Source organism: Sceloporus undulatus, chromosome 1 (genome assembly GCF_019175285.1).
Source record: "Sceloporus undulatus isolate JIND9_A2432 ecotype Alabama chromosome 1, SceUnd_v1.1, whole genome shotgun sequence".
Classification (NCBI taxonomy): domain Eukaryota; kingdom Metazoa; phylum Chordata; class Lepidosauria; order Squamata; family Phrynosomatidae; genus Sceloporus; species Sceloporus undulatus.
Window position 1 is genome coordinate 58,270,580 of NC_056522.1, and position 26,045 is coordinate 58,296,624.

The window sequence follows — 26,045 nt, forward strand, 5'->3', positions numbered from 1 at the left end:
TATGGTCCCTCCTGGATGTTCCTGAAATTACTCTGGCTGCCATATTCTGTACTAGTTGCAGTTTCTGGACCAAGCACGAGGGTAGCCGCATTACAGAAGTCTAGACGTGAGGTTACCAGCGTGTGCACAACAGTTTCAAGATCCCTTACTTCCAGAAAAGGGCGCAGCTGGCTATCAGCCGAAGCTGATAACAGGCGCTCCTGGCTGTCGCATTTACCTGGTTCGACATCAGGAGCGACGAGTCAAGGAGTATCCCCAGACTGCGAATGCAGTCCTTGACGGAGAGTGTGACCCCATCCAGGACCGGAGGTTGCAACCCAATTCTTGGTTTTGGGGCCGCTACCGTGGGCACTTCCATTCTGTCTGGATTCAGCCTCACTCTGTTTTTCCTCATCCAGCCCATTACTGCCCTAAGACATTCATTGAGAGAGGAGACGCCATCAGAATTCAAGGCCGACGAACAAGACATGGAGAAATAGATTTGGGTGTCATCGGTGTACTGATAACACCCCGCTCCATAACTCCAAATGATCTCATCCAGCGGCTTCATATAAATGTTAAATAACATCGGGGACAGAATAGCACCCTGTGGGACACCACAGGTGAGCTCCCTTTTACTGGAGCAACTGTCCCCGAGCAGCACCCTCTGGGATCTACCTGAGAGAAAGGAACAGAACCACTGCAATGCAGTGCCTCCGATTCCCAGCCCCCTCAGGCGATCCAAGAGGATGCCATGATCTATCGTATCAAAAGCCGCTGAGAGGTCTAAAAGCACCAACAGGGTCAGACTGCCCCTGTCGATGCTCAGACGCAGGTCGTCGGTCAAGGCAACCATGGCAGTCTCAACCCCAACGCCTGTCCTGAAGCCAGTTTGAAATGGGTCTAGTTAATCGGTTTCATCCAAGACAGCTTGGAGTTGAAGAGCAACCGCCCTCTCGATTACCTTGCTCAAGAATGGTAGCAAAGAGACTGGCCTATAGTTGTTCATATCCAGGGGGACCAGGGAAGGTTTTTTCAGAAGCGGCCTAACAGCCGCTTCCTTCAGACAAAATGGAATATGTCCTTCCCTGAAGGATGCATTGACGATATCCGTAAGGAACTTCCTCAATGCATCCCCCCCCCCGGATGGCCAGCCATGATGGGCAAGGGTCGAGAGGGCAAGTTGTTTTCCTCACTCTACCAAAGAGCTGGTCTATGTCATCGGTACTCACAGATTGAAGCTGATCCAGTACAATCTCATTAACGGAATCGCTGGACACCTCGTCCATTGTTTCTGTTACAATACTGGCGTCTAAGTCGGCTCTTATCTGAGAGATTTTATCTGCAAAGAAGTTGTTAAACACATCACAGCAGGCCGCTGTTGGGTTAAGTAAAGGGTTCTGTGCAGGGGGTACCTGCATCAGTTCCCTTACTACCCTAAACAGCTCTGCTGGACGGGACTCTGCAGACGCAATATGTGCAGAGGAGAAACGTCTCTTTGCTGCACGTATTGCCTCCCAATAGGACCAAAGAAAGTTCCTATGGTGAGTCTTGTTAGATAAGAGTCGAGTTTTTCGCCAGATGTACTCTAGTCGTTGTCCAATCCGCTTCATTTCCCGAAGCTCTGGTGTATATCATGGCTTACGGTTAAGAGCGGTTTGGCAAGGACACTTGGGAGCGATCGTGTCGATAGCCCTGGTAATGTCGGTGTTCCAAGTGTTAACCAGAGCTTCGACAGGGTCACCGGCATTTCCAACCATTAAACTCTCCAAGGCTTTTTGGAATCCAATTGGTTCCAATAGCCTTCGAGGGCGGACCATTCTAATGGGTCCACCACCCCCAGAGGGGCAGATAGAGGCTCTTAGTTCTGTCTTGACCAGGAAATGATCCGTCCATGACAAGGCGGTGGTTTTAATAACCTCCGCCCACGGATATTCCTGTTTGGTACTAAAAACTGCATCGAGTGTATGACCTGCACAATGTGTGGGCCCAACGACCAGTTGGGATAGGCCCATGTTAGTCATGGTTTCCATGAACTTCCGAGCCGCACCTGTTAAGCTGGTCTCGAGGGAGATGTTGAAGTCCCCCAGAACTAAGAGTCTAGGAGACTCCAACAACAACTCCGAGACCAGCTGTGTCAGTTTGGTTAGGGAGTCTGCTAGACAACGGGGTGGTCGGTAGACTAGCAGAATCCCCAAACTATCCCTGGTCCTCAGGTTGAGGTACATACACTCGAAGTGGATTGTGTTCCGAACAGGTATCCTGGCCAGAGTCAGGTTGTTCTTATAGACTAGAGCCACTCACTGACAAACCTCCTTTAAATAATAATTCTTGCCAAGAAAACTCTATGATAGGGTTGCAATACATCAGAGACAACTTGAAGCACCACAAATAATATCACAAAGTCTATCATAACTATGGTAATGCGACACCCCATCAAATTGATATAGAACATTTCTCCATCAATATTCACTCATACAACCTTATTTTTGCACTGCAAGAGAGAACTCTATTCTTTTTTTTTTTAACATATGGTTGCAATTTTGAAGCAATACGCCAGCCAGAAGAATGTAAATAGGTCCTAATGAAGCAGTGGTTTATTTCCTTTGTAAACTGCTACTAGTCCCATAGCTGATGATGGATTTTCTTGTTTGTCCATTTGATACTTCTTCAAATACATTCCTCCAAATACTGTTGACCTTACCACAGTGTCACCACACGGATGAGCCTGCATTACAATTTCTCCCAGCATTTAGCACAAACAGCTCTATTAATGCAAAGGGATCTTGTAGCAAACTGGGTCTATACCATCAGATGAATCAGATACATCTGCAGTAAACCCAGTCTATGAAGGCTTATGTTACAAACCTCTTTCTCTCAGGCCTTGTGCAGACCGGCCATTAAGGCCGGCCTGGGGGTGTCGCAGTGCCAAAGGAGTGCCTTCAAGCTGCGGCGCCATAGCTATTGCACCCTTTCCAGGGTGCAAAAAGGAGCCGCTTTTTGTGGCTCCTTTTTGCACCCTGGAGAGGCTGGATTGAGGCCGCAGTGTACAGTTGCTGCAGCCCTGATCTGGAGAAAATGGGGGCGCCTGCTGGCCACCCTTTAGGGGCGGTTTGCATAGCCCCTCAGTTAATCTTAAAGGAGTTACAAGATCCCTTTGCATATCTAGCTATTGTACATAGTCGTGTATAAGTCGACCCAATGTATAAGTCGAGGGCAGGTTTTGGGGCCAAAATGATGGATTTTGATATGACGCATGGATAAGTCGGGGGTAAAACTTAGGGGCATGTAACAAAGGATCTAAAGGATGAAACAAAGGAAAACAATGCCAAAGAACTAGCAGTGACTAATTTCTATAATTTGATAATTTTCCATAAATTTTATAATTTACAAATCTTTTGAGTTCAGGTTTGATGATGTAATAAAGCACCAACTTCACTTTAAAAAAATGATTCACTGCAAACCAACATCATAACACCCTGTTTAACATAAGAATTGTCTTTATAATGAACTGAGAGGAACAGTTCGATAAAGAATGGAATGTATGAATAAGTTTTCAACTACAAGTGTATTTTGGTGAAACCAATAACATGCTTCATGGGTTATTAGAGTTTAAAAGTTTGCACACTGATTGTCCCTGCTGAAATCACAAGGACTGTGGTCACATAAGAGGTGAATAGACAATCCCAAAGGCTACTGTTCATAGGTTTCCAGGAAGCTTTTAATACTTTCTTTTTTAACTTTATAATTTTGCCTGATTTTAACCCAGAAAAACTGACAAATAATTATTCAGATTCTTCAAAGCCCAAATTTCTCATGACTAGATTGCTTGAATAAATGGTGGAACTGTTCTTCAGTGACATCATCAGCATAAACATCATCTGCTTGGTACCAGCTTCAGCTGATACGCCAACTGCGTCCCTGTCTGGACCAAAGGGCCCTTGAAACAATAGTACATACACTGGTAACCTCTCGCTTGGATTTCTGTAATGCACTCTACATGGGGCTACCTTTGTACCAAGTTTGGAAGCTTCAACTGGTTCAAAATGCTGCAGCCAGACTGGTCGCGGGAACTTCTAGAACCGACCATATAACACCTGTACTAAAATCTTTACACTGGCTGTCAATTAGCTTCCGGGCGCAATACAAAGTGTTGGTCGTTACCTATAAAGCCCTACATGGCTCAGGCCTGAGTTACTTGAGGGCGCGTCTCTCCCTACATAATCCGCCCCACACCCTCAGAACAACAGGGAAATATGTCCTTGAATGGCCAAAAGTAAGATTGGCAGTAACACACCAGAGAGCCTATTCTGTAATAGCCCTAACTCATTGGAACGCGCTTCCGGAAGATTCGATTGAGTCCGACATTAGAAACCTTTAAGAAGGTATTAAAAACTTATCTCTTCCGGAAAGCATACCCTCCCGACTTGTAGAATTTGGTCCCTAATGGATGAAGTTTTTTATCCAATGCCCGACTGTTGTGATATATGTTTTTAAAAATCTGGATAGTATTTTTGGAATTGTAAGGATTGTTTGATATATTGTACTATGACTTGGATCATAGAGTTTTAATGATGTAAACTGCTTTGATCGGAAGGAAAGGTGGTATATAAATAAAAGGTTTATTTATTTATCTTATTTATCTATGCTATCAGAATCCATTGAATCACTGTCTGATGCTGATTCATTTTTGTCTTTGTAGATGGCGTTGACTTCTGTACCATTCATAGCATTACTAATGCAACATTTTAGGAATGACTTCTTCACTATTTCTGGTGGAACTGAATCTCAAGCAACCTTTACCCATTTTGTTATCAAATCAATGTCTGATTTCATAAAGTTCCCTGCTTTTGTCCAGAACACAACCAATGTTGCAACATATTGCGTAGTCATGCCTTGAAAGGCTTGTTGATGCAAATGTCCAATAGCTGCAGCATTGAAGTTAGGCCACTTGGAATCACTGTTAATGTAGTCGCCATTTCCTTTGCTTCACCCTTGGTATAATGAGTGACATGTTCAAGGAACATATCCCACACCAATAATGAAGGGCGTGATCTTAGTCTCACATCTGGTCACCTACCCCACACATTCCACAGCCACCATATAGTGCCTTCATCATCCATCCAGCCCTTAGGGTGAATGCGAACAGTTATGCCTGATGGAATTTTTAAGTTCTTTGGCATTGTTTTTCTTTTTTATATTATTATTGGGTACAGCTTTGTGCCATCTGCCAGACAGAATAGGATAACTTTTCATGACCAGTTGTATTCACAAGTATGGTTTTTTTCACCACCACTTGCTACAGTTCGATTACCAAGTATATAAAAAGTAATTGGGGTTTCATCCATATTACTAGTGTTAGCTATATCGAAGTTATGCTTTTGTCTCTGCTTTATAAGAAATCTATGGAATGAAATGACCTTTTCATCTAACTCTTTAGGCAACTTCTATGCAATCTTTGTTCACTGACAGATTGCATGTACAGCGCTGTGTAAATTTACAGCGCTTCATAAATAAAGGTTAATAATAATAATAATAATAATAATGACAAAGGCACAGTCCATAGCGATTCATGAACCGTGTACACCAACCAGCTGATGCTCTGAACTGTGCATGCCTTCAGTCACTGAATATTTTTTGTTATTTTTCCATCTAAAGTGCCTTTATCCGAATGCTAGATCAGGTCACAACGTAGCCATTTTGTCTGCATTCTGAGACCCAAGCATTTAGATCCTTTTCTAGTTCAAAAGGCACAGGTTTGCTACGCTGTTTTTTATTGAACTCTTGTTTCCTTCAGTCTTGTTTTCTCCAGTCTCTTACAAGTTTTTCATTGATGCCAAAATGTCTTACAGCTGCACAATTATTGGATCCCTTTGTATATTCAATCACTTTTAGCTTGAATGAAGCTGTGTAAAAAGTTCTCATTTTTTGCACAACTCATATTGCAGAGAGCAAATGCTAATTTTCCTACTTTGAAGTACCTACTGTTTTAACAGTGGGATGGATGGTAGACTTTTGCTTGGATTTATTGCAGTATCACATGCATATAAAGTAAATGAAGGCCCTCCTTTCTGTACTACAGGAACAGTGGTGAAACAAGCACAGTCGGGAGAGGCAAGATCTTTGTCCATTTGAGGAGAACACAGAAGAAGCACCAATACTCTACTCTCTCTGGAGGATGGAAAATAGGAACTACAGTAGCCCTTTGAGTCTATCCCGCTGCAGCAGAGAAGCAACCTCTGTCTGCCAAGGCAGGGAAGTGCCAAAAAGCCAGTGCCACTGCTGCCATTTTTATTCCAAGACAATGCAATAGACCTCTGGAGACTTCCTAGTAGCACATGTTTCACTATTAAACAAACCCTATCACCTCTCTCTCCTCCTTCCCTTCCTCATTGGCTTTTGTCATGATCGCAGCCTCGGCAGGGGGAGTTGGGGATACAAACCTCCAATCCCCTCCCCCCAATCTCTCTCTCTCTCCTGCCTTCTCTCCCTTCCTCACCAGCTTTTTCCATGATCACAGCCTCGGCAAGGGGATTACCATACTGACCTGTATATACGGTGACCCAGGATTTTGGAGTCCATTTTGGAGCATATATTTTTCGACTTATAGACAAGTATATATGGTAGATTAATGTGGCTATGTCTTTGAATACAACTAGCCTTACTGAGCACCTTTAAATGTGTTTCCTAGTTTTAGCTGCAAAGCAGTCCTTTTCTAAATGGTTTGATCAATTTGTGTTTTCAGATCTTTTCTTTAAATCTGCTTCAGCCCATGTGAACTCCACAATACAAAAACACTCTCAACAACAAGCTGTAAATTTTAGAAACCAATCCTTTAGGACTTTTTTTTTTGACTGAACCATTATTGAATCAATGCTTGTTGAAATCATCACCTCAATCCTGGGATTAATTATAAAGTGGATTACCTGGTGTATTTGCATTCAATTTGGTCTAAAAGACTGAAACTGCTTTCTCAGCAGACTCCCTGACTATGCAATATATATATATATAGTATAGTATAGTATATAGTATATTGTATATTGTATATAGTAGGGATGGAATGCACATTTGTCAGTTTCTCAACAGGGATGAATCTGGAGTTCCTGAACCCTTGAGAAACTCAGCTAGAAAGAAAAACAGCACATCAGAAGTTCCCACAAATTTCAGGAACTTTTTTTTTTTGTTCCTGGAACGACTTAGCTTTTGAGAATTGCATGAGACTCTGAGAAACTGTACAGCTTTGCAGTTAAAACCTATGGCCTGTTACAGACAGCCAAAATAAAGCTGCTTCGAGTCACAGTGGAGGTATGGTGTTTCAATGATGCATGCGTCCTAAGAGTCCAGAAGTTGCACCAAAGCCACGCTCCAGCCCTAAGGACTGGAGTGTGGCTTTGGTGTGGCTTCTGGACTCTTAGGACGCATGCATCAGTGAAACACCATACCTCCACTGTGACTCGAAGCAGCTTTATTTTGGCTGTCTGTAACAGGCCTATGTTCATAGTCTATTTTCCTAGGCAAAGAAAAATGCACAGCTTCCTGAGAACAAACACCCTCACTCACATACATTTTGCTATATACCTGGGGAAAGTGCAGAAAATGCAAAACTACTGCATATACTCATATATAACTCCAGAAATTTTAATTAAAAAATTGAACCCCCAAAAACTGAGTCGACTTATCCATGGATCAATGTACATACTATATACTACATACTTTAACTCTCATTAAAAAAGGAACCATTCCATGGTTAAAGTAAAAAGTACAATCTGTTCTGGAAACACTGACACCACCCTCTACTCTCTCGTCCATCCAACCTTTAGGATGAGCACAAACAGTTATGCCTGCTGGAAAGTCCTTTGCTATTGTTTTGCTTTGCATCATCCTTTAGATCCCTTGTTACATGCTTCTAAGTTTTACCCTCAATTTAACAATGGGTCATATCAAAATCCATAATTTTGGCCCCAAAACCTGCCCTCGCCTTATACAGTTTGTCCACGCCATCTGCGGGCTTGCCAGCCGCAGATCTGAGCTCACGTGGATGGCAAGCCCCAGCAGACAAAATGGTGCGGGTGCCATAGGATTCCAGCATAGTCTGTTTTCGCCATAGGGGTGTGGGGTCAGTCAGAATGGAACCCCCATGTATAGGTAGAGCCCACTGTACATGAGGTTGACTTACAGTTGTGTATATATGGTAACTACTCACTATAGATGTATTCAAACAATGCAGCGAAGCATCCAATGGAAAAAAGCAGTCTTGCAGAAAACACACACATGGCTGCCTAAAAGCAGTCCTTTCTATACTGGAAACTGGGCAGTTTTCAGAAAAGGCAGCACAGTTCCTAAAAAGATCTGCATAGCTTCCTGAAAAATGGGCATCGTTGTGCATAGGGCAGGGGGGATTTGAGTTGTTTTGAAGCTGTGGGACAAAAAACTGTTTCATTGTTTTTGACATCTGTTGGGACTTAGGAGAAATCAAGATTTATCATCCCTAGTGTGTAGAGACCAGCCATTTCTCAATTTTCTACTTCTCACATGTTGTCTCATAATAAAATAGTAAGTAGCTTAAAAAGGGAACAAGTAGAAAATGTGAGGTGTTTGCTTACTTATTACGTATACTGATTAAGTACCTGATGAGTTAGGGACCAGAGGATTGTCAGAAAGTAGAATTGGTTGAAAAGTGGAACACAGGGTGTTTTCTTTTAGCTTGCAAAACCATTTTGGCCACTAAAAATTCCCCATAGGAAGAAGTTCTGCTGTTTCCCTTACAAATTACACATATAAGTTCCATGAATTCAAGGAGAGTTTTCTTCTTTCTGCAGGTAAGCCTTGGGACCGCACAGGCATGCGAGGCATCCCAAGCTATCCTCGTAGGCAGAAAGAACTGATGAAAGAATTAATCCCTTGTAGAATTAATAGAACTTATAATCTGCAAGTGTTGAAAAAGCGTAGTAAGAAAGCAAGTAATCAAAATGCAGGGAAGCCTGTGTAGTTTATATATGATATAGGCTACATAACTACTGAATAAATGTACTCTAGAGCATCTTGTCTTAGCAAGGAAAAGATTACCATAACATTCAAAGATGTTTAACCGTGCAAAATTACATGTAGGAGATGTGTTGGTTAATGCTTGCAGAATAGAATCAGCTTCCAGAGTAGACATCATTTTCAGCATCAATTCCGCTTGCTGCTCAAGTCCAACCTCTAAACGAGCATCTAAAGCTTAGGAAAACAACATAAAATCAAAATTTATATTACACCAAATAAATAAAATGTTTTAACACAAAATAGTTTTATTACATTAGACACAGATAGTCCTTTGGGTCAAATCAAAACTGAAATAAAAAACCGTTGCATAACTGATAATGTAGCCAATGAATTAGGCAAATAATTTCAGAGAAGAGCTCTTCACTTCAGGAATACGATACCATTCATAGACAGATTAGTTTTGGGGTCAAATACAAACTGAATAAGCCTTTTTATTGAATACAACACATTACCAAGTTGACACAACCAAGAGCAACCCATGACAAGTACTACTTGCCTAGCAGGTAATTAGACTTGAGTTTTTGGAAACAACCCCATCTCCAAATAAACCACACTACTTTTGAAGCATACTGTATATACTCGAATATAAGTTGATCTCATGTGTAAGCTGAGGGCACATTTTGGGTCCAAGGTTATGGATTTTGGGGAGAGGAGGAGGAGGAGACAGTGACAAGCCTCTGCTCTCTGTTTGCAGCCCACATGATTCCATCTCCACCTCCTCCTCCTCTGTGTGTGTGTGTGTGTGAAGAGTTAAGCAGGCTGGCTGCAGAAAACTGAGAGTGGGCAAACAAGTAGTGAAGCAGCTGAAGGAGGTGAGAAAAGAAAAAAAAAAAAGGCTGCAGAGATGGCTGGTGTCTCATCCTTTGCCTGCCTTGTCCAGCTGCTTTGCTGTCCAGTCACCTTTTCTCTCTCGGTTGTTTGCAGCCGGTAAACTTTTCCCTGAACAGGAGAGGAAGAGGAGGAGGAGGAGAAGACAAGGTGGCCAATGGAGAGCGGACGGACAAGCGGAGAAGTAGCACGAGAAGGCAGGCAAAAGACAAAGAACCATGGCTCAAGGGGCAGCTAGTTTCTCATCTTTTGCCTACCTTCTCTGCTTCTTCATTGTTGCCTGATTTCCCACTGTCAGAGAAAGTGGAGAGGAGGAGGAGATAACTGGGCTGCATGGAGACAACCATGGGTGGCCTGGCCAGTGGTGAAGAAGAGCCAGAGAAGGCAGGGGAAGAGAAACTGCAGCTGGTCTTTACTGCAGCTGGGAACTCTCACCAAAGCACCAACCCCCTCTACTGTTTCTAAAGGCCTTTTGCAATGCCAGGGGGGGGGGGGGGGGGGGAATGACCACAACTGTGGCTCTTTAGTATTTCCCCACCACAGCAGAAAAGTGACTGCTGACCACCACAGCACAGAAATTGCAATAAGTCACCATGGATCAGACAGGTTTACCCTCGACTTATTCATGGGTCATGCCAAATTCCATAATTTTGGCCCCAAAACCTGCCCTCAACTTACACATGGTGTCGACTTATAGTCGAGTACACACACACACACACACACACTATGAGGGTCATGGTAGCTAAGTCAACAGTAATTCCTCAAGCAAGGCAAATGATTATAAGATAGGAATACAGCTAAACATACCTTGGGAGACTGATATGCTCACAGTTTGTGATCCATTCTTCTCTGTTGTAGCTGGTGGTTTTGCCACAGATATTCCAACGCCTCCAATGTATGGGTTGTAATTGTATGTACCATAGTCAGCACCCCAGTAATCATACCATGTGCTGCTTATAGGCTTTATCAAATGAAATAAATGACATATGCAGCTGTTACTCAGAGATTCTTCAGACAGAAACAGTTTAAGTGGAATTTAAACTGTAATTTCAAAGTTAAAATACACTACAGATGTAACATGTTTTGCTATGCACTGATGAGAAACAGATGATATGAAATGTCTTCCAAATATTTTCTCAAATTAATTTCCAGATCACACAGTTATACTGACCAATAAGACAGGAGGACAGAGCATTTCTGGTTTCAAAGGTTGCATTAACCTCATCACTATTTGGTGACCCTGTTAAAGAGTGTTGACATGAAGAAGAAAGACATTTACAGGTCTCTGTTTTTCCCTCAGGGCCCCTATGGACATTGCTACTTCTGTTTTACCACTAGACACTGGAAAGCTATAATGCAGGGTGCTTCAGAATTATTGGGGGAGGGAGAAAGTTTAACTTCCTTTTCCTTCCCGAATTCTGGACAAGATCAGCTGCTAAAAATATTAATATTATTTTAGTACCAAAAATATGTCCTCTCAGGCCTTTTTTCAACACTTTATTATAGTACTGATAATATTTTAATCTCTACCTTCACTGTGGCCAAGAAGTAGCTTTTATGGTTGTGCCGGCTCTCTGCTGTGCTTAGATTGCATGAATATGTGTGGAATGTTATTTTCTGTCCAGGAACAGCTGTTCCTTTTTACTGGACTTCTATGTTTCATTTAATTATATTGTATTATATTATATTTTACTGTGCTTTTACATTATTTTCAAAATTAGGACAATTGTCTGTTGCCTACAGGACATAGGTTATAGGGTGACTAACTTAACAAATATAGACTGGAAATGTTCAAAACAATGGACTTGGTTCTTAACTCCTGTTAGGGATCATGAAAGTTAAGTCTGCTTTACATGTATTTTTTTTTTAAAAACATACACATGTGCATGCACGCACATACAACACACACTGTGTCATCCAATGCTCATATTTGTGCATATCATAGTTGTTGTTGTGTGCCTTCAAGTCATTTCTGACTTATGATAATCCTAAGGTGAACCTATCTCTCATTTTTCTGAATTTGTCCAGAAGGGGTTTGCCACTGACTTCCTCAGAGGCTAAGAGAGTTTCACTTTCCAAAGGTCACCATGGGTTTCCATAGCTGTTCAAGGAAGGATTCAAACTCTGGATTCCCAGTGTCCCTGTCCAAGTTGAGTCTCCCTTATCCAGAATTCCAGAATCCGAGATATTCCAAAATCCAGCATTGCTCACATGGGTAACTGAGAAAGTGACACTTTTGCTTTGTGACAGTTTAATGTACACAATCTTGTTTCATGTACAAAATTATTTAAAATATTGTATATAAAATTACCTTTAGGATATGTATATAACGTCTATACAAAACATAAATTAATTCCATGTTTAGACATGGGTTATGCACCTATTACAAAATCTGAAAAAGTCCAAGATCCCAAACACTTTTGGTCCCAAGCATTATGGATAAGGGAAACTCTACCTATACTTCTAACAGGAAATAATATAATTTTGGGAAAAACAGTACCATAATGTAGGTAAAAGCTTTTTTTAAAATGCATGTGCATCATACCTTGAAGACTTTTGCAGCAAGAGGATCTTTTTCCAAATCAATATCTAAAGGATCAATATCTACTTCCATCAGGTCTTGCAGTAACTCAAGATCAATATCTTTATCTTTTTCCAGAGACGACAGAGGTGGAGTACCTTTAGGAGACTCAAAGAGCTTAATACTGCAACGTACACTTAACAGTTTGTAACAGATAGGACTAGCAAAAACTAGAAAGTCAGCTATTTTAAAGCTGTGGAACCTGGAACCTAATCTGCTCCACAGTGACAACACCTGCACATACTGGTATTTTTATAACACAGTGTGGGGAATTTGTGGCCTATGGGGAATATACAGTTCCCAATTTCATATAATGTTCTTCAGGCCTCCGACCAAAAGTGGAAAAATAAATTGGCCAAAAATGAAACAAATGCGATCAAAATCCAATAGTTTCCCTTTTATCATGTGTCTACAACTGACTGAAAACAAAACTATACTTATTGGTCTTATTTTTAGCTAATAATGTCATGACAGGTGCCAAAACACACAGTAGTTTTCCAGAAAATTTCTGATTTTTCCACCTTCCCCTATCAGTTTGCATTTACTCAACACAACAACTAACATGAAAACTGAAACTTGCATATGTCTCTATACTCCTTGGTGCAGAAGATTGTACTGCACACCAAGGCACTAGTAGGTGGGGGATACACAAGGTAGGCAGAATTGCACAATGCTATATTTCACAGGTCTTAAGTGGCCACTGAAACTGTCATGGACAGGATCAAGCCCTCAAATATTGAATACTGCATGAAAAATAAAATGATAAAATTGCATCTTTTGGAACAGTTATTTACCATATTCCAAGATATCTAACACAGAGTGCAAAACTAGCAGTGATTTCACACAAACATAGATGTATAGGCTGCTATCTATATTTCAATGACTAAAGTGAGAGAAGCTTTGTCAATTAGGTGACAAGCAATTATGTTCCACCAAGGCAAAAAAATGATGTAAGTGAACAAGTGCACACAAAAGGTCAAAAATTCTAAAATAAGGTGAGAAAGTTCACCAAATGTTTCTAGTACCTTTCTCTACCCTATATTCATCTGCATCTCCAAAAAGTCTGCCCAGAGGATTGGAATTGCATTCCTAGGCCATGTGGGAAGGGGCATGGCAGTGGTGACAGGTTAGTAAACTCAAATCAATTTGCCAGATTTCACACTTATCTCTCATTGTTTTGGACCTAGCTGGGAAGAACTCATCCCTGGAGTCAAATCGGGCTCTTTCTGGAGTTCTCCACAATCTGCCTTACACACAACACTGTCATTTGGTTGTTTACAGCTTCTATATTGTTTTTTGAGTCTAAGTCTGAAAAGATCCTCCTAATGTGTTATTAGTGGCAGTAAGAGCTCAAATTTAAAGTATACTTTAACCAGTTCAGCTTTGCCCTTGTCCACCACTCCAAAAATGAATTCAGCCCTTGGGCTGAAAAAAGGTTATCACCCTTGCCTTAGGGACTCAATCACAATCAAACCCTCCAGAATGGTTTTCTGGGGGAAACAGCGTGCTGCCAAAGAGACAGGAGGACACAGGAAACATATTTGCTTTGACCTTGTTTAAATTACCTTATAACCAGAGCCAATGCCTTTTCTTTAAATGGAGCTAACAAAAATTGTTTTCATAGAAAAAGCTACTACTAGGAGTGAGATAGATTACAACTTAGTAAGATTACCAATATGTTGTTACCATGGGCCTTTTAAATCTCCCACATTTTCAACTACTGAAATGGAGATACATTTACTGAAGTGAAAAAATAAAGCAGCTATTTGAAGTTAGTTCTATCCTGCAAACTATCTATATTTACCTGTGATGTCATGCGTCAAAGGCTCATCAATAGTTTCCACTAACTGAACTGCTGACTGCTGAAGGGCATCATCAGAGTCTGCAGCTGAAGCCCCAGCCTCTTCTCCCATTGCAGCTTCCTCCATGGCTTCAGCAGCGATTGGAGCCAACAGTTCTCCTAAACATTCCAAGGAAGATGATTAATTTAACAAAATGGCTTGCCAAAATAGATTACTTAATCTGCCTGAATACTCACAGCATTCAATCTCATATTTTAAATGATATTATATTTCAGCCAATACCTATATTCGGCATTGTTCAGCCCTTTTTGAAAATATGTAAAACAGAATTTATTTTTTAAAAATTAGATTTCCATAATTTATGAGTAGTAGCAGTTTCTTTGGGGCATCAGCAACTAAATACAGGAAACTTAAGTCTTACATTAACGATCAATAATTATGTCCAAGACTTCTGTCTAGGCCAAGAATTGGTTGGTAACCCTCTGCCTTTCAGATGCTTTGGAATACAATTCCTATAAACCAAGCCTCTATGGCTAATGGCTAGCGATTAAGGATTCCTTGAAAAACCTTCAGGACACCAAGCAGCCTAGCTCTGTTTTAGGAAAAACAAATTCAGTAAGATCAGATCCACCATCAAGCAGGAATCTTACCTCCTCCCCTAAAAGTATAGCATATCTCACATTTTGATCACCAACGGGTCAGAAAGTGGCACTCTCCCAAATTCAAATTGGCTGCAAAAAGGTGCTCACTCACAAGAGGCTTTTCAAATACCTAGATGGTGTTTTCCAATTGACACTGTTTATCCAGCAATTTCAGCTAACTGCACTTCACTCGAGCAGCTGAAAATAAAACTGCCTCTTCCCTCTTTCAATGCCAAATGGTTAGAAACTGGTTAGTCAGTAAAAATGTAGCCCATTTCATCTTAATATGCTGGCTCTCTGTTATCTCTATCATGCTTTCTACTATTGCTATTGCTAGCACTGTGTTTAAAGAAATTCTGGTATGAACAAACCTGCTAGAATATCTTGGAGCATACAAGTCAGAGAATATTGAGCCCATGCTCCTCCCCAAGAGATATCACCTCGGTTGAAATCTGTTCCAACCAGAAGCAACAATAGCCTTTCCAGCTGAGCATCATTTACAATTTCACACAAATGAATTGTAGGCCTTGTAGCATTGGCAATTCTTGCAAGAACCTGAAATTGAAATGGAAAACAGCACAAATGTAAGAAAAACTGATGCTTAAGGTAACACATTAAATGAGATTTGGGCATCTAAAAAAACCCCATACCTTTGCACAGTTCTGCCCCCTCAAAAGGGATTCTCAGATTTGTGGAAATCTGTGTGGCTCCTTCATGACAGCAAATGCTTATATTATGATGAAGAGCTCAAGTTAGAATCATAGAATTGGAAGTGACCACAAGGGCCATCAAGTCCAACCCCCTGCCATGCCAGAAATCATAATCAAAGCATCCCCGACAGATGGTCATCCAGCCTCTGTTTAAAGACAGAGGCTGGATGGCCATCTGTCAGAGATGATTTGACTGTGATTTCCTGCATGGCAGGGGGTTGGATTGCATGGCCCTTGTGGTCTCTTCCAAATCTATGATTCTATGGCGGGTTACAAAACCGCCATAAAGTATGCGTCTCGCGGTAACTAGGGTTAGGAAGGGCCCGTTTAGGGTTAGGACGTTCTTACCTTCCGATGGCCCTTCCTCCATACGCGCGGAGCGTTTTTTGCGGTGCCCATCCACATGGGCGCCGCCATGCTGACGTACTGGACGCTGTGCGTCCAGACGTGTCGCGGCGGAAGTGACGTCACGAGGGCGCACTCCACCCCTCGCGGCGCCACTTCCGCGTTCAAAAAAGGAGCGGCATTTCGCTGCTCCTTTTTTGCTGCGCAGGGAAGCCTCGTGGTCTGACAGCTGGGGCTTCCCTGCGCAGCGAATGGCGGCGGCGGGAAAACGGCCCCTTGAGGGCCGTTTGTAACCCGCCTATGATTCTAACTTGAGCTCTTCATCATAATATAAACATTAAAGTTCACTATAAAAGCAGGCATTGATTTAAGCTATGCTGTCCTTAAAAATTCATGCCTTCAAATAAAAACAAAGTATCAAACAAGCTGTAAAATACTTGGGTTCCTGCTACTGATGGAAGATGCATTCATTTAAATAACAGAAGAGTAAGGGGCTGTATAAACAGCCCTAAAGGGGCAGCCTCCAGCCAGATTGGGGCCACAGCAACCTCATGCCGCAGCCCCGATCCAGCCTTTCAAGGGCGCAAAAAGGAGCTGTAAAAAGCGGCATAGGGGCAACAGCACAACTGTATGGTGCTCCTTCAATGCTGCATCATCTGGACGCAGCACCAGAGGCACGCCATGATGCCACGTGCCGTCTGGAGCGGGGCGCGGCATCAGGGTGCCTTGGGGGTGGAGTAGGGGGCAGAGTCAGGACGCTACCCCCAACTCTGCCCCCAGGCCAGCCTTTCAGGCCAGTCTGGACATGGCCTAAGTTGTACCAAGAATTATACATAGCCCTTTTGGAATGACATCTTACATAGCAATTGAGCTGCACATCAGCCCAGATGCAACTAGTTGGGGAAGGAAATCCCTTTCATACCTGTCTTTTCTATTTCTATTTCTTCCATTTTTATTTTTCATTTCATGTTAGAAAATTGTAATGTTGAAAAAAAATCAAGAAAGGAAGACTGCTTCCCAAATTCCAGCTTTAATATATTAGTTGTATTCTATTAAAGAATACTATAGGGATGGGTAATTTTGGAGGGCCAAAGGGGGCAATTTCTGGCCTCTATGACTGCCTGCTGGAAATAAAATTTTAATCAATCAAAAACAGAAGAACAGAGATCCATATTTCATTTTGCCTTTTGAATATTTACAGTTTTGCAGCCAGGGGGAGGGGGGGGGTGCAACCCATTTCAAAACAAAAAAATATTATTTTAATCCCTTCCTTTTTCACCCCCCTACTATGCTATGCAGGGGTAGAGGTAGGGGGCTAACCATGAGAAGTTTTATTTATTTCCTCCAATGAGATAAAGGTTGTTACATTATACAGGAAGACAGGCAAAACCTGCACAAGCAGAAGGACATCTTGCTTTGAAACAAACAGTACTAGGCACAAACTACCATCTCAGTTTCAGCATGGGTGCAGTGAGGGTACAGTTTATTTCAGGCAAACAGAGTTTAACAAGAGGGGCAAGATAAATATGTATTTAATGATCAATGTTGCTTGAAGCAAGTGTGAAAAATATCTGTGCCTCCCAAATATATTTTCTGATAATATTAAAGATTTGCAGACAATTATTTTAAACCATGGTGTTTTTATTTGGAAGGTGATGGATTCCACTGTGACACAATGCTATAATCAAGCTCAGCTTTTAAAGATTAAGCGTATTAGATCCCATCATCACATTTGTATCATTACTCTTTCCTTCCATAGAGCTCAAGGCAGCCTTACTTGGACTGCCTAATTTTAGCTCCCCAGCACTGTAGGTTAGGATGAGATCAAGACTGACCTCTTGTCATCATGTGAGCTACATGACCAACAGAGGCTCTATGACAACAAAACCCAATCTCCCAAAATTACAACCACTACCCCACTGGTTCTAATTTAGGCACTTGCATGGAAAACACTAGATAAATATCAAAAAAGAATTTCATAACAACTGCTAATCCAACCAGACACAGTGAAATACAGGCTTCAGAATTTCTCTTTATCCTTCTCAAACGCTTGTGAATAATGACTTAATATGCTGTGTACCTTACATACAAACAGCAGCAGATCTGCATGACAAGTAAAATCCATCGACAACAGGAAGAGTGCCAACTTCTGTACTACAGAGATACAGCGTTCATGTGCTAATGTAAATGGAAGAGGTTCAATTTCTGGAGTTTCTTTTGTAGTTGATACTTCTGTGTCTAGCGTAGAACGGGGCCACTCTGCAGTCCGACGCAAACGAATTAGATCCTTAAAGTGCTGCAAAAGTCAGAAGCATAAAACATATTTGTAATTACTCAACTCATTAAAAACAAAGTAAATTAATGTAGTTATGTACCATATATCAATTTCATATACAAGTAATAATGGAAAACCTAAAACTGCAAAACTTCTTTAATATCAGTATCAAAAAGGGATGAAAACATTGCTTTTATCTATATTAGAAAATATTTCTAATTTTGTATACCTAGATACCTACCTGTGAGTAAGTTCCACTAAACTTAGTGGATCTTGTTTTTCAGTAAACATGCAGGATTAAAGTGTAAATCATCATACCAAATTAATATGTTCTAATACAATCTTCAAACTTTTTATTCCAAAAAGGAAATAAAACTATCCATTTCCCTACAAAACAATTTTCATAAATCTTTCTGGTTCATGATAATGGTTATTTTGACAGGCTTGTGACATTCTGTATTGTATGAAATTATACAATAAGGGCTAACAGATATCAAAAGGCTGTGTCAGATTATAAATTAATTTATATCGGCTAAGGTAACCATCAAGTAGATTTTAAAGTAATTCTGTTCCAGAATTGTCAGTTTATCTATGCTACTGTTACAAGCATTACCCCATATTACTTGATAGCCCCCCCCCCCCCCCCATTTTCCCTGAAAAGACACGAGACCATCACCCCTAATGTTAAGGACGGAACAGAATGTGTACTAAGTCATCCATTACAATTAGAACATGTTACTGTTTTTGTTGGTGCCCTACTAGTCGTCAGAAGTATATCTTATGTGAAAAGAGTATAAAAGTCTTTGAAACAATTTTGGACCATATTTCATCTTCTTTATTTCTTATTCCTAAAATAATGCCATCTATAAGTTATTTCAAAAGAATCAAGTCTTCACTTTCACAACAAGGCATATCCTCCAGAATGTCTACACCATTCTGTATTTAGGCTTAATTTTGGTGACTAAATAGAATGCCATCTAAAGCACAGATTATTTAAAGATTCAGAGCTTCTTTGGTCTAATACTTCGGTATAATACTTTTGGCTTTATCCGCTTCTAGCCACATAGGACCAACTATGCTAGGTGTAATCTTTACAACTTGTTTAAAAATAGGATATACAGATCATCTAGATATTCCCTAGCAACAAAGGAGCAATCCTGGGAAAGGTTTCCCTCTGGTGTAAATATGCAAAATGTCTGCCACTCCTTCAGGATAAATATTCCAACATGAAGAGAATTAGTATAGCCTGAATTTGGTAATGCACAATGCAAAGTGGGAGCAGATATGATACCATCATTCTGTTTCCATATATTCTAAGTAAAACCTCATGAAGAGGAGGAAGATTTGCAGACAGGGGAAAAATCATACTTAATTAGCAATACTCCTTTTTATCAGCTACTTCAAAACTATGCTTACATAACATGAACTGAGATAAGTGGCAAATTTACAGAGTTCCTTAATACAGTGGTACCCCGGGATACGAAATACCCAGGTTACGAAATTTCCGGGATACGAAAAAATCCCATAGGAAATAATTGTTCCGGGTTACGAATGTTTTTTCGGGTTACGAAAAATTTTTTGGTGCTTTTTCCGGCTTTTTCGCACGAAATCGCGGCTTTTCCCCATTAGCGCCTATGGCATTTCGGCTTGCGAATGCTTTTCGGGTTACGAAAGCGGCGGCGGAACGAATTAATTTCGTAACCCGAGGCACCACTGTACACTATTTCTTAGCACTTTCTAAGTGGATTAATTGAAGCTGGAATCTAAAAACTTGGGGTTAAAGGATGGCTAGTGGATCACAACATTTTTTCTTGAACAGCATTTATACATGTCATATCACAAACTGTTTTGAAAATTCAGTTTTAAAATAAATTTGTGAAGCAAACAGAGAAGGGAGGGAACCTATGATTAAGAAATATAAGTCCAAATCTTTTTAGGCCCACAAAGCCAGCAGTGCACATAGGGATCTAGAACATAAAATAATGGTGTAAAATAAATAATAATCAAAATCCGTTAAATACATATTTCATATACTGCCATATTTTTACAGCACTGTAGAAGCAGATTTAAAAACTGTGATCAGAAAGAAGCACCACACTAAAGTCCCCAGGGTAGTTTTTATTATGAGGAACTAACAGGTGCCTATGTCAGAATAATGAAGGAGCAGTTCCGAAATTGCATATATATCAGGTAACTGAAAAAGCAAATTAAGCCCTTAAGAGGCATAATGAAATCATTTTTGTGAAAAAAAATGAACCCAGAACATATTTGAATTTGCAGAAACAGGTCTTTCTGCCAAAGACAATAAAGATAATTGCAGAACATCATACCTTTGACGTGGCCTGTTTTAGTTTTGCCTGTTCTACTAAAAGTTTATAAGATGATCCTTTGTTGCTTTGTATTTTCTCTTTTTCCATCTGTTCCACCAAAGCCTTCTGCTTTGCTTTTAATAAGTTAAGTTGCTAAAAGAAAATGTTAACAGAAGTATATGAAAATATAAGCAATTAGTTGCAAAATAGATATGTACTCTCATATGATGGTCAAGTTAAAGGTTTATTTTTTAAAGTTGATAAAACTTTTAAAAGGCTGCTGGCAGAAGTGAATGACAAAACCAGTTTAAATAGCAGCTTTAAGGTTCCAGAAACTGGCAAACTTTTACAGGCTTTGAATAGCAGCAGATAGCTGGTGTGTGCTCCCCTCAATGGCAAGTGTTCCTGATGAATGGGCAGGGAGATTGTATAATTAGTGCCACAGGTATATTAGTGGCTCCTCAACATTTCTGCTACGTTCCTCCCACCAAAGATTCAGACTCATGTGAGATCCTTTTCTACCCAGGTGGAAGAAATCTGCTATTTCACCTGGCAGAGCATGCACAGGATCTCCTCAGGTCCCTTGTCTGCAATTATTGTATTGTCAATATCTGTCAGACTTGCATAAATTTTGCTTAGGTTCATAGTTTTTGCAGGAAAGCCAGGCACCTGGAATTTCCTCCAATTTATACTTTTCTACCAGTGCACTGTAATTAATGACTTGCTCCCTTGGTTAGGAATCTGTGCATTAAACTTCAGACATCATGAAACTGACAGACATCACAAAATATAAAGAACTGAGATCATAACTTCAAACTCAGAATTACCTGCTTGTGATGAACAAGCTGCTTTCTGATCTTTCTAGAATATAATCTATCTAAACTGCTGTTGCCTTTTGAAGACCTGTTGAGGCTCTGTGTATGGAGATTATTATTAATGAAACTCCACTGATTGCCTAAGAGAAAAGAAAATGACATTTAACTATTGACAAAATATGAACATTATTTTTACTTGTGCAAGCCAATATCCATTACGCTGATAGGTTAGTATGAAATGTTATTATATGTAAAGAGTATGAAGATCCTGTGTATTTGCACAACAACTGCAAGAATAATTAAGAACAATCCATACAAACAATATATTAATCACAAACCCTGAAAGACAAGGGACACTACGGCAAGTTTTCTATGAAGTCACTATGCTAACATTATGCAAACAGTTCAGAGACAAAGCCATGTGAGTCTGAAAAAGGCAGACTAATATGTAAAGGGATCTTGTAGCACCTTTGAGACCAACTGTGAAAGAAGTTCTAGCATAAGCTTTCATAGACTTGGGGACTAAATAGGCCACCCTGTTCAGCGCCAGAGCGGGGCTGCAACAACTACATGCCACACCCCCGATCTGGTCTTTCCGGGGCACAAAAAGCAGCTCTTTTTTGCACCATGGAAAGGGTGCCATAGCTGCCAGTGCCGCACTTTTCAGCACTCCTGTGGCGCTGCATCATCTGGATGCAGTGCCAGAGGAGCGCCGTAATGCCACCCATCATGTGGTGGTGAATGTGACGTCATACGAGCATGGGGGCAGAGTTGGGGTTTGCAGATGCCATGCCCCCACTCCACCTTGATGCCGGCCTTTCTCACTGGTCTGTCGAGTCTGTTGATCTACTTCCTCAGGCTCATTATGCAGTATTTATACATTGTGGGATGTCATGCTAGGGTAGGCAGCTGCAAAAAGAGAACATAACATTTGACCGAGTGGATGAAGAAATAACAATGCAAAGGATACTGACCGCAAAGGTTTATTCTAGACTACTGGCAGTCATCTATCAATGGATTGTATCTCATTGTCTTCCAGGCCAGCGAGAAGTCACATGATTGCAATAAGAAGAATATACTACTTAGCAGTGAAGCTCCTCACCACTGCTTTCCCAGCCAGCACAGAAATGTGAGATTGAAGGTAGAAATACCTGATTCTTTAGGAATGTATGAGACTCCAAGCTAGATTAATGTAATTTCAGACTGAACCATTATGTGACTATTCGGTGGGCATGGCTACCTCCTTCACTGCTGTCTAGAATGAGGCTTTATACTAAGTAGCCAACAGGGACGTAGCCAAGTTGGGGGGGGGGTTCTTGGGGTCCGGACCACCCCTTCCATTAGAAAAATGAATGGTGTGTGCTGCTGCGCCACCGCACCCAAGCCCCTTTATAATGGTGGCACTTAGTCTGGACCCCCCCTTCCTAAAATCCTAGCTACATCCCTGTACCCAATATATTATTCTTAGACTGCCAAAAGGAGCTATTCAACTAATGGGATCTAAGAGAAGCAAGGCAGCTATCAATCATGGAGGGGTCACAGTGAAGGCACTACAGGAATGATCACCTCCCTAAGGACTCAAACACTGCATGTGCTGAGATGTATTTTTCCATGTGTAATGTCCAATGAAGGAAAAAGGAGCTGTCCAAGTGATGGCATTGCATACGCCAGTACACTTAGCTACCAAAGAAGGAAAAAAACATCTTGCCAAAGGGATTGGGAAGGGAAAGAGAAAAACAAGTTCTCTGTGTATCTGTAGTGAACTGTTTTTTAGGTAGATTTTTAACGTGAACACATCTTTTTGCCCTGTTTCTTGACTAGGTGGGATGAGTATTGTTAGAAGGAATAAAAGAGTACGTCTGAGGTGTGTGATGTGGGGATGAAACACCAAAACTCACTGTCTCCATTCATGAAATATAGATGGATGAACACTTTGTTACAGTTTGTTAAGCTTCAAGCTAGCACTCAGAATAACTTGAAGGAATTCCAGTACCTCAATATCTATATTTTCCTACTGGATTCTTTGCACCTGTGAAGGAAAATCTTCCATGTGGTTTCACATACATACTAGGAGTGTTATGGTGACCTGAGCAATCCTCCACTTTTAGATAGATTCCCTAGGGCCTAGGTCTATCAAGGACCTACTGTGGAGGGTTGTCTCTTTATTGATGACTCCCTCAGTGGGCTGGACCAAAAGGGAGAGTGTGCATGGTTCTCTGCTTAGTACATAAGATTCACCTCCTTGTGGAGGGTCTTGGATACTGAGCCATACATCTGTTAAGATGCAATATGGCTACCACATTGTCTATTCAAATCAGAAAGTGATGTCTTTCCACTACAAGCAACAATCTCTGAAAGACCAGGACAATTGATCTGAGATCCAACCTATTTATGAAGTTCAGCTCCCCTATGGGGGAGCACAGGCTGTGGACTGTTGAGTCCTGGCAATATGGTCCCAGCCAGCCTGAGTAGCATTTTTAAGAGATAAGTACCCTGAACAGGTCCTTGAGTGAAGCGACTTATGGGTGTCCAGGAGTTCCCCAAAGTACATCCATCCCTCCATATTTGCAGATTTGATATTTACGGATTTGATTATGCACAGATTTGATTAATAAGTTCTCTCTAAGAATATCCTCCAGTACAACTCTGTGGTCAACTTTAACTAAAAGTTGCACTGAAAGATCCAGAGATTCCTAGAGAGAATACTCTACTAGGCATTTGATGCTCCTCTGGTGTAGCTCTGTGGTCAGTGTCGGTTGGACATTGACCACTGAGTTGCACTGGAAGACCTATAGGCCTGTTACAGACTGCCAAAATAAAGCTGCTTTGGGTCTCTTTGGAGGTATGCTCTTTAAACGATGCATGGGTCCTAAGAGTCCGGAGGTCGCACCGCACCAAAGCCACACTCCATTCCTAAGCACTGGAGTGCAGCTTTGGTGTAGCTTTCGGATTCTTAAGGAGACATGCATCATTTAAACAGCATGCCTCCAAAGAGACCCAAAGCAGCTTTATTTTGGCAGTCTGTAACAGACCATAGATTCCTAGAGAGGTGTCCTCTTAGGTAAAAACATGGTGTTTTTGTTATTTGCAGTTCTTCCATATTCCTGGAGGTCTTGTGCCCCTAACCCTAGTGAATATGGAAGGACAAGTGTAGTTTGTTTCTCACATGGCTTTTTGTGATTTATCAAGAACTCATACTCTGACAAATAGGCCAGCATACTAGACAGCGTACCAGACTGGCTCCTGCAGCTATAGAAAAACACTGTTGAAATATGAATACACTTGAATGCCTTGACGGTGGAAACTAAAATCTTCAAGAATAAATACTCCAGTACTGGCAGTGAGACTGGAGAGATGATCCTTGAACTGATAATAGAAAATTCCAAAAGGATAAATATGCAAATCTGCAGTATAAGGACACAAATAGGGATATGGAAGTAGGCCTCTATAAGATAAATAAAGGCCATAAATGCCCTAGCTGGATGGCCTAATGCAAAAGTTGACACCTTTGGAAGGCTAGGGGGCCACAAAGAGTCACCCTGTTTCTGTAGAAAGATGGAGGTGTTCTTGCCATGTTTTTGACCTTTCTTGGTGCCTCAGAGAGCAACTGCCATCGTCCAGCCTGGAGGGAGTGAGGGTGGCAGGCCCAACACCATCAGGTCTGCCCTCAAGAGAAGGAGCCTCCCTCCATGGCAACTGCCTTCGTATAGCCTGGAGAGTGTGAAGGGGTGGGAAGGGGCTAATTTTGAATATTTATTGTATTCTGTATGTATTTTTATTGCTGTAACCTGCCCGGATTCCTTGTGATTGGGCAGGCTATAAATAAATAATTTATTATTATTATTATTATTATTATTATTATTATTATTATTAATTATTTTATTTTGAGGCAAAAAAAAATTTCAACATTTTTGTAAAAATATGTTTTTACATTGGGGGATCTAGAGGGCCTCCAAGCTTGGTGAAGAGGACCTCCACCCCCTCCCCCGAGGTAATTTAGGTGCATTTTAGAGCATAAATGTGGCCCATGGGCCACACTTTGCCCACTTTTGGGTTTGCAATGCCTCTTTATGGAACCTTCTGTAAACGTTAGTTTACAAACCTGAGCTCACAAATGGCTCTGTGGTTTTTGCTTCTCCTGGGGAAAAAAGGACAAAGAGGACAGAATAAAGCATCTGCCCCGTTCCTGTAGAGAGGCAGTCTCTACTACCACTTTCTTGAGAAGAATTGGAATAATAGAATCATAGAGTTGGAAGAGACCACAAGGGCTATCCAGTTCAACCCCCTGCCATGCAGGAAATCTCAATCAAAGCAACCCCGACAGATGGCCATCCAGCCTCTGTTTAAAGACCTCCAAGGAAAGAGACTCCACTACACTCCAAGGTAGTTTGTTCCACTGTCGAACAGCCCTTACTGTCAGGAAGTTCTTCCTAATGTTGAGGTGGAATCTCTTTTCCTGTAGCTTGCCTCAACTGTATGGTATTGTACTGTATTGATAGTGATGTATTTTTAAGCTATGTATTTGATATGTTTTATTGTTGTAATTTGTAGACTGTTATAATAAAAATAGTAGTAGTAGTAGTAGTAGTAGTAATAATAATAATAATAATAATAATAATAAATTATTATTATTTTTATTATTATTAACTACTCCGGGTTCTAGTTTCTGGAGCAGCAGAAAACAAGCTAGCTCCCTCCTCAATGTGACATCCCTT

At 41.0% G+C, this 26,045-nt stretch overlaps 1 protein-coding gene across 1 annotated transcript in view; it reads right to left on the bottom strand.

Moving 5' to 3' along the window:
* BIRC6 (baculoviral IAP repeat containing 6) overlaps window positions 1–26,045 on the bottom strand; it is a 234,076-nt gene that overhangs the window by 116,509 nt on the left and 91,522 nt on the right. Inside the window, 8 exon segments of the mRNA XM_042449523.1 lie at window positions 9,082–9,198; window positions 10,660–10,813; window positions 12,398–12,531; window positions 14,238–14,393; window positions 15,248–15,431; window positions 18,012–18,227; window positions 20,537–20,668; window positions 21,343–21,470. Coding sequence (XP_042305457.1) covers window positions 9,082–9,198; window positions 10,660–10,813; window positions 12,398–12,531; window positions 14,238–14,393; window positions 15,248–15,431; window positions 18,012–18,227; window positions 20,537–20,668; window positions 21,343–21,470 — 1,221 coding nt within the window.